This window comes from Adiantum capillus-veneris, chromosome 7 (genome assembly GCF_014529385.1).
Source record: "Adiantum capillus-veneris isolate H3 chromosome 7, ASM1452938v2, whole genome shotgun sequence".
NCBI classification, from domain to species: domain Eukaryota; kingdom Viridiplantae; phylum Streptophyta; class Polypodiopsida; order Polypodiales; family Pteridaceae; genus Adiantum; species Adiantum capillus-veneris.
The window spans coordinates 130,412,914-130,421,568 of record NC_140937.1 but is presented as its reverse complement, the minus strand read 5'-3'; the positions used below and the strand labels follow the sequence as shown (position 1 = coordinate 130,421,568).

The 8,655-nt window shown below is 41.7% G+C and overlaps 1 protein-coding gene across 1 annotated transcript; it reads right to left on the bottom strand.

The window, feature by feature from the left end:
* Window positions 1-3,651: 3,651 nt before the first annotated feature.
* LOC147454626 (tubulin alpha-2 chain-like) lies at window positions 3,652-6,304 on the bottom strand. Its single transcript, XM_086516511.1, has 4 exons — window positions 6,092-6,304; window positions 5,323-5,557; window positions 4,772-5,142; window positions 3,652-4,500 (listed from the first exon to the last, which is right to left on the bottom strand). The coding sequence occupies exons 1-4, from the start codon at window positions 6,182-6,184 to the stop codon at window positions 3,847-3,849; spliced, it is 1,353 nt and encodes a 450-aa protein (XP_086372637.1). The 5' UTR covers window positions 6,185-6,304; the 3' UTR covers window positions 3,652-3,846.
* Between the last annotated feature and the right edge of the window lie 2,351 nt (window positions 6,305-8,655).

Sequence of the window (8,655 nt, the reverse complement as noted above, 5' to 3'; positions counted from 1 at the left end):
TACCTAACATGTAGATCTTTTTTTCTTCTTCTCTCTTGCCCTCTATCTATCTATCTACCTATCCATCTATTTGTGTGTGTGTGTGTGTGTGTGTGTGCGCGCGCGTGCGTGTACTCGACCCATGTTTTCATCGCAAGGAAAACCCTATCTATCATCTTTTCCAAAAACTGAGGATACTTTGACATGAGCAGTTGTTGAAAATCAATCCCTCTTTGATCTCTATGTCTCTCTTTCTCTCTCCCCCTGTAACATTTAATGACCTAGTAACTTGTGTGTAGCGGAAAATTAATCCCTCTTTGATCTCTATGTCTCTCTTTACATGGAGCCGGTCCCCCCTCCAAAAGGCTTTGTATTATAGGTTTCCCCCATCAAGGGAGATATTTTACAATACAATTCTTTGTGTTCCTTCAATAACTAGCAAGTGCAATGAAGATAGAAACTTCAAGCACTAAGCAAACACTTATAAAACACAACATCAATTCTCTCACGGTCTCAGACCCAAGACCTCACACACCTTCGAAGATGGTGAGAGCTAGCGGGGTATGAGAGTAGATTGAGAGGAAGGATGAGTAGTCTTACGAGAAACAAGTATATCTCGTCACATAATCACTCATAAAAGCTTAGCATAGCTTAGTAATTAGCATGGTAGAGGAGATGAGCATGTATTGAAGCTTGGGTCTTGGTTGGATTTGCATCACAAAGCCAAAAGTTTTTGGTGTAGGCCTCCCTTCTCACAAGCTTGGAGTAGATGATGAGCTTTCCATTAAAGCTTGAGAAGGAGAGAAAAAGTCTTCTTGCTTCACACATGAGATTGTGTGTGTGTGTGTGTGTGTGTGTGTGTGTGTGTGTGTGTGTGTGTGTTTGTGTGTTTCTCTATCATCCCCTACTAAAAGGGCTCGTCCCCTCCTATGTAGGAGCTTGCAAAGACTTTTGTGTACACTCAAAGCATCCAATTTTACTAAGCTTGACCATTTTGACTTACCTTTGAATTTTGGACCTTAGCATTTTGGAAGTCTTAATGGGCTAAACCCTAAGGTCTTTGGAGCCCATTTCTTGCACATTTCTCTTCTGCAGATGGTCCCCCTTTGGATCCCTAAGATAGGGGGTGATACCAAAGGTATCACCCCCTATCTTTCTTTCATTGATCAGTGCCCCTCTCTCTCTCTCTCTCTCTCTCTCTCTCTCTCTCTCTCTCTTATGGTGATAGTGGCCTACCTACCATCCCAGAAGGTGATTCATCCAAGAAGATGTGCTCCTTCCAAATATGATAGTGGGCTTATCTCTTCTCTCTCTCTCTCTCTCTCTCTCTCTCTCTCTCTCTCTCTCTCTCAAAATGACGTACTTGAGCTACATCTAAAGCTAGCCCATGGATGGCCCAACTTTGTCATAAGCAGGTAAGCCCCCTTCTCTTTATAAAAACATACTCAACGATGAGTTTGCATTAATGTTTGTCATGTGCGTGCATGTACATACACACACTCAATGAAGTAATCGGTGAATTGGGAGAGGGAGGGAGGGACAACAACAGAGCCTAATGTTCAACAATTTTTCAAGCACTGAAAAAAAGGGTATAGAAGCGTCTCTTTAGAGTTATGTTTAAAATTTCAAAATATAAACTTGAATCAATTTTTATTTTTAAAAAAGGCCCTTGAAAAGACAAAGGCAAATATATCTTCAAAAATCAGATTTCCATTAAATGATAAAATCTCCATCAAAATTGATCATTTTTTGTTATGTGCACTTAAGCTGGTACATCTACTTTATGTAAACTATAAAGTAAAAAGTCTTTGTACTTTTCAGTGCAAAGCCTTTTCATTTCCTACCATGTTACCACTTTTGCATTTTAGATCTTCTGAGCCTTCACTTCTTCATTTTAGATGAAAGGTTTTGTAAAGTTTTCTTTTTAAGTTAACCAATGCATGAACTTTGATGCCCTCTCCTTCCTTGAAAATTTTCAGCTGCATTATATATAGTATAGATTATGAGCAAGAGGAAAAGAAAATATTCTGCCAATACTTTCAACAATCTCAAACTAAATTTATGGAAAAAAAAACAAAACAATTCAACTTTTTATAAAGGAATTGCATGTTTCTGGGATATTGATGCTTTCCCAAAGTAAAGTGATATAAGGATGGGCAATGAAAATGAAAAAAACCATTGACATACCATACAAAAGAAAATTTGAATTGTTCACATGATTAGGGCTCCCCAATCTCGAAAAAATAAAAAGTCTTTCAAAACATCTTAAGTGCGTAAATAAAGGGTGAGTTTAAGAAATAAAAAGCGCATGAAGGTGGTAAGTCAAAAGACTTTTTGTATCCATATAAAGAGGTTGTGGATTTCACACTAGTACATGACTTCACATTGATACATTTGTGTTTTCTTCTCCTTCATTTTCCCTCTGGCATGTTCTTCTCTTTAGAGTATCATTGCACTATATAAGTAGTAAAAATTTCCTTTTTGAAGTCATTATGACTAACTTATATGTTCACATGAATAGATGCACCATGACTTCACATTGATACATTTGTGTTTTCTTCTCCTTCATTTTCCCTCTGGCATGTTCTTCTCTTTAGAGTATCATTGCACTATATAAGTAGTAAAAATTTCCTTTTTGAAGTCATTATGACTAACTTATATGTTCACATGAATAGATGCACCGTTTGGAGAATCCAAGTAAGCATGATGGAACCCTTTACTTAAAAGGAACAAGAAGACACACCCAACCAATATTGGAAATAACAAATTTTGATCGAATTTGTGTGAAGAGTAGGTATGCGTAGGTGTGCCATTAGGTCTTTTTGGTCTCGAAAAAGTAAAAAAGCTTTTTAAGTGCATAATTGACAATTGAGTGTAGGAAATGAAAAGACCCATGAAAATGGAAAGTCAAAAGATTTTCTGTTTGATATAAAGAGATGGATCGGGTGCACATTGATACATATGTAGTTATTCTTCCTTTAGTATTTTTCGCCTGATACATTCCTTAGTACCTTGAGGGTAAAGGTCGTTCAATTTTCATTGTTGGACAATTATCCATGAGAGGCTTCAAAAAGTCTTGTGAATAGTAAGAAGTCGTAGACTTTTAGATGCTGTTCTCTGAACTTCTAAAGCTTGCATTCACTTTAAAACAATATATTTAGAAGAGTTTGATCCCATGACGTGAGATAAAGCTTGCATTCACTTTAATCAATATATTTATAAGAGTTTGATCCTATATTTCACTAAATTAATTTATTATTCAATGAATATACATTTTTTGAAACCATTAGGAGAGCTATATATTAAGCCAATCTCTATTTGCAAAATAAGTCATGGAGTAACATTTTCACCAAAGAGACTAAGGCCTCTATCACATATCTCGCAGTAGGAGCTTCCATGTGGGTTGCCGTCACTGCTATTTCACGGTAGAATTTTTAAAGTTCACATTGTTCGCCCTGTTTTACATTGCTTACTTCAGCTCATAAGATGTACTAGACAAAAAAATCACCAAAACCAGTACTCTTCTGGCAAGGTCAGAAACGGGCACAAACAAAAACAGGAAGCTTTTAATGAAGAAAGGGACTCATCTCATAGCGTTGAATTTGTCTACATCAGAACATAAGAGAACCCTGAAACCTGTCAAATAGAAAGCTCCTACCAGCTTGACACAAATTGTAAAGCACAAATCCGTATGATAATAATTAAGAAAGATACATCAAACCCAAGCACACTGATACACTCCCCGCTTAAACAGAAGCCCCGGCGAGGCATTCTTTGAAATTTTAAAGAGAAAAAAAGATAACTGCCCTGGCTCCTGAGCTACTAATAATCAGTAGTTTAGATAATGATTGCATGCAGCTTTCATCATCAATACTCTTCAGGATCCACATCATCACCATCAGCAGACTCAGCTCCAACCTCCTCATAGTCCTTTTCCAAAGCGGCAAGATCTTCACGTGCCTCGGAGAACTCTCCTTCCTCCATGCCCTCACCAACGTACCAGTGAACAAAAGCCCGCTTAGCATACATGAGATCAAACTTGATGTCAATTCTGGAGAACACCTCGGCAACACTGGTTGAGTTAGAGATCATGCAAATGGCTCTTTGAACCTTCGCAAGATCTCCACCAGGCACCACAGTTGGGGGCTGATAATTGATGCCGCACTTGAAACCAGTTGGACACCAATCCACAAATTGAATTGTTCTCTTTGTCTTGATGGATGCAACAGCAGCATTCACATCTTTGGGTACAACATCTCCTCTATACATAAGGCAGCATGCCATGTATTTACCATGACGAGGATCACATTTTGCCATCATTGACGATGGCTCAAATGCACTGTTGGTTATCTCTGCAACGGACAACTGCTCATGATAGGCCTTAGCTGCCGAAATCACTGGGGCATATGATGATAGCATGAAGTGAATTCTAGGGTAAGGAACCAGGTTGGTTTGGAACTCAGTCACATCCACGTTTAACGCACCATCGAAGCGAAGGGATGCAGTAAGGGATGAGATGACCTGCAAAAGGACAAACAATCAACCAACCAAAAAACAATATCACAAGCACACTTCGTGGAACTTCATTCTCACACCAACGGCCCTACAAGGGCACACAGGCAACAAAGCACGTCATATAAAGACAAACACATCAACATTCTCCTACAAAAGGTAAATGTTTCATTTACAGCACAAGCAAAGAGACTCAACTCACAAGAATACCCTGTGAAAATTATTAATAGTGCCAAGTTAAGCCCAATGAATATGCAGTACAAGACTGCAACTAATTTACCTGAGAGACAAGTCGATTAAGATTCGTGTAGGTTGGCCTCTCAATGTCCAGCGAGCGGCGACAAATGTCATAAATGGCCTCATTATCCAACAGGACAGCTACATCAGTGTGCTCAAGCAAAGAGTGAGTGGACAGGACACTGTTGTATGGCTCAACTACAGATGTGGACACCTGGGGAGACGGATAAACAGTGAATCCAAGCTTTGATTTCTTCCCATAGTCCACAGATAGCCTTTCCAAAAGAAGGGATGCAAGGCCAGAACCAGTTCCACCTCCAACAGCATGGAAGACAAGAAAACCCTGCAGACCGGTGCAGTTATCTGCAAGCTTCCTGATGCGGTCGAGGCAAAGATCAACAATCTCCTTTCCAACTGCAGACACAGCCATGGATCAGTAAGACAAGCATTTATCCAATCCAGTACAAAATCGAATCACAGGAGTGGCAACAGAATTGTGAGAGAAACTTTAGTCGAAGGCCCACACGAAAAGCTAACTAACAAACTGCTTAAAGCTTCAGTAAGCAGGACAGCAGTGTGGAAGGAGAAACTCACTGGTATAATGGCCACGGGCAAAGTTGTTGGCAGCATCCTCTTTGCCACTGATGAGCTGCTCAGGATGAAAGAGCTGTCTGTAAGTACCAGTACGGACTTCATCAATCACAGTGGGCTCTAAATCGACAAACACAGCTCGAGGAACATGCTTTCCCGCCCCCGTCTCACTGAAGAAGGTGTTAAAGGCATCATCACCGCCACCCACAGTCTTGTCACTGGGCATCTGTCCATCTGGCTGTGAAAACAAAATGCACACTTCAAATAGTGCATAAAGCAACTAGCTCTCTACACACAATCCTAAGCAAGATCTATCTACAGCAGGCTGCACTAGATCTAGAAAAATATGACTAGCAATTTGACAGGGCCAAACTAGCAACAGATCTATATGGATGAACATAATCCTGACTGCATGTTGAAAAACAGGCTCTGACAAGACGAATTTCAACAAAAAGCCAGTTGACAGACCTATTTAGAGAAATATGATCTCATCACCCTCAAAACAAGAAAAAGACAGACAAAAAGCTTCATGGGGTTGTGAGGGAGATCGCTACAATTGCAGAGATTTGGCATGAGATGGAGCAAAAACATACGAGCTGAAATTTGGCACGAGATGAAGCAGAGATACAAGATCTGAAATTCGGCAGGATATGAAGCAGAAATGCACATCCATGACATGGACATATGGGAATACCGCCGTAGAATGAAGAACCACATGAGAATTTAGTGCAACCCTTGACAAGAACAACGCACATAAGAACAACGGACTTACATGGATTCCATGCTCGAGGCAGTAGAGCTCCCAGCATGCATTCCCGACCTGGATGCCAGCCTGACCAATGTGGACGGAGATGCACTCTCTCATGGTGGAGGAGGAGGAGAGAGCTCGTTGAATCTAGGATTTGCAGAAGAGGGCTGGCTGATGGATACGTTTACGAAGACGCCTCCACAACAGCCTCACACAGAGCTCACTTCCTGCACATAAATCCCGTTCTTGTAGACAGATTGGATTGGCCGGCAAAACCACCCAGTTTTCTAAAACCGCTGGTGGCCACTTCAACCCGCTGTAAAGTGTCAATAGAGACGAGCTAGCGCGCTACTCAATGGCCCGCACAATTTTGGAAGGTTGCTGATGTGGCAGGGATATTCCTTCAATTTAAAACTCGGGCTAAGGCCTGTGTCACACATTGGCGGCGCCCATTCATGACATGGCACGTTTGAGGCGGGCGCCCATTTTCGGTGAAAAAAAGATGTCCGAGTACCCAATCAAACAATGCGGAAGGAAGTAATATAAAAAGAACCGCACTGCAGGATACTGATGAATCAGAGTTGCCAAAATGCTTCTCGACCGAACGTAGGCGGATTGGGGGGGTCGCCCAACTGTGAGGGGTTGTTGTGACCTGGCACGCTAGCACATCACCAAGGGAGATGTCCTCCGAACATGTGTGACATTGGAAATCTATGGCAGCTACTTCGATTGGTCCAACGACGCATCAAAGAAAGGCATCTCGAAGCGTCTGACATGGGCCTAAGGTTGGATACACACCACATCTATGCATGCCCGTCACTTTGGAGATGGGCGGGCATGTGTTAGAGGGCATCCTCACACGGGGATTCTACTCCCGCCTTGCATACGTCATCAACAGTGCCTAGCTTACTCAACTCTGCCGAAAAGATTGCCCCCGCATGCGAGAGGAAGAGGACGAGAGGGCCCCAGTTGTACAGTGAAGAAGCGGACAAGTTGCCAACGTGCGCTCTACTCCCGCTAAGGCTACGTGCAAAAGTGCCCTTACACACCAAGAACTTCTTATTACTAAAAAGTAAACGCACAATCGACTCGTGCCTGCAACTTATTGGTTTGACGTCGTCGCACAGATGAGCTGGCAAAAAGTTCAATGCCCACCCATGCTTGAGCAGGAGGCCACGACTGTCCAAATTCTTGTTTGCTGCCCTTTTTTTGTAGCCAATAACTTTCTGTCGGCTGGCTTCCACATCCACATACCCAAGCTTGGGCGGGCGGTGTTTAACCAGCCTAAGCCTTAAGGCTATTTTCAGACGGGCGGTGAAACAAAACACAGTTGTTGCATGGGCAGATTTCATTGGACTAGCAAAAAGCACCACGATTCCAGGTCCACCATTTCCTTGGCAATCCCCTCACCTCGAAAAAAAAAGGTTTCTCATGGCAATACAGCCTCATCAAGTAGGCGTACCACTGAACAGTTTTCAAATGCTCATTCTATGTTTCACTATGCTTGTGGGCTATGCGAGCAATTTATGTTGTTGCCGCCGTGAACACAAGATGAAAATCTTTCTTTTGAGACTTCCTCTATCGTTGTTGTTGTTTGAGCCCAACCTAAGAGAGTTTCTACATAAGTCGCTACTACCTCTATCGTGCATTACGCTTCCTGTCTCAGCTTTCTCTGTTTTCGAAGAGTTGCTATAATGAAAATTGGTAATTATTTAATTATTACAGCTTGCAGGTGGCAAAAGCATAATGAATTATGGACTATGCAAAAGGATAGCAAGTTTATGTATATTTTATTATTAAGTGTGTGACCCGTCCTCCTACAAATGGAGGGAGGGGCCGAGAGAGAGAGAGAGAGAGAGAGAGAGAGAGAGAGAGAGAGAGAGAGAGAGAGAGAGAGAGAGAGAGAGATTGTGTTAGCATTTGCAAAAAGGCCATGGTCGCCTATGAGTCACACAATGTGCAATGATATCCATGTCCACACACACACAGAGTTAAGGACAAGGAGAGTAAATGAAAAGAAATCTTGGACATAGTCGCCAGCATCGCCAATAACCCCCTGCTCACTTTCTTTGAATTGGGTGAGCTTTGATGAGCATCAATAGTTCAAGTAATACTTCAAACCAGCTCATTGAGCTGGTGTGTATGGGACGCATGTCTAACCTCACCATCTTATCTTATTGCAGTATTAGCGAGAACCACGATTAATTTGTCAAACCATGGGATGAAGCTGACTCGACTAGTGCATAGAGGCTACAAGAGGTTGTCAATCTCTCGGAAAACAACTAACAACTCACATCTAACTCAAGCTACAATCAAGTGTCTGAAATCACCAAAAGCCAATCACTCATTGGTAAACAAATCACATCCGTTACAACATCAAATGGCATCCAAACGTAACGAAACTTCTAGGACAAGTTTATAAGACCTAAGCACACATGCTTATGGTCTCAAACCCCACTTTATGTCAAGTTCCAAAATCGTAGTTATTAACAGCAGTGGATTTTTTACCTAGTTGTTTTCAACCAAGAATGCATCTAAATGCTTAGCAATGATGCCCCAATACCCCGCCTATGATTAGTTTTTGATTT

What these genes read in the sequence shown, in the direction of transcription:
- LOC147454626 (XM_086516511.1), bottom strand. Translation starts at nt 6,184, where the DNA reads ATGAGAGAGTGCATCTCCGTCCACATTGGTCAGGCTGGCATCCAGGTC. An exon ending in GCCTCGAGCATGGAATCCAT is followed by an intron (nt 5,558 to 6,091) that starts GTAAGTCCGTTG and finishes TTGTTTTCACAG; the next exon opens with CCAGATGGACAGATGCCCAG. An exon ending in TTAATCGACTTGTCTCTCAG is followed by an intron (nt 4,501 to 4,771) that starts GTAAATTAGTTG and finishes GTCCTTTTGCAG; the next exon opens with GTCATCTCATCCCTTACTGC.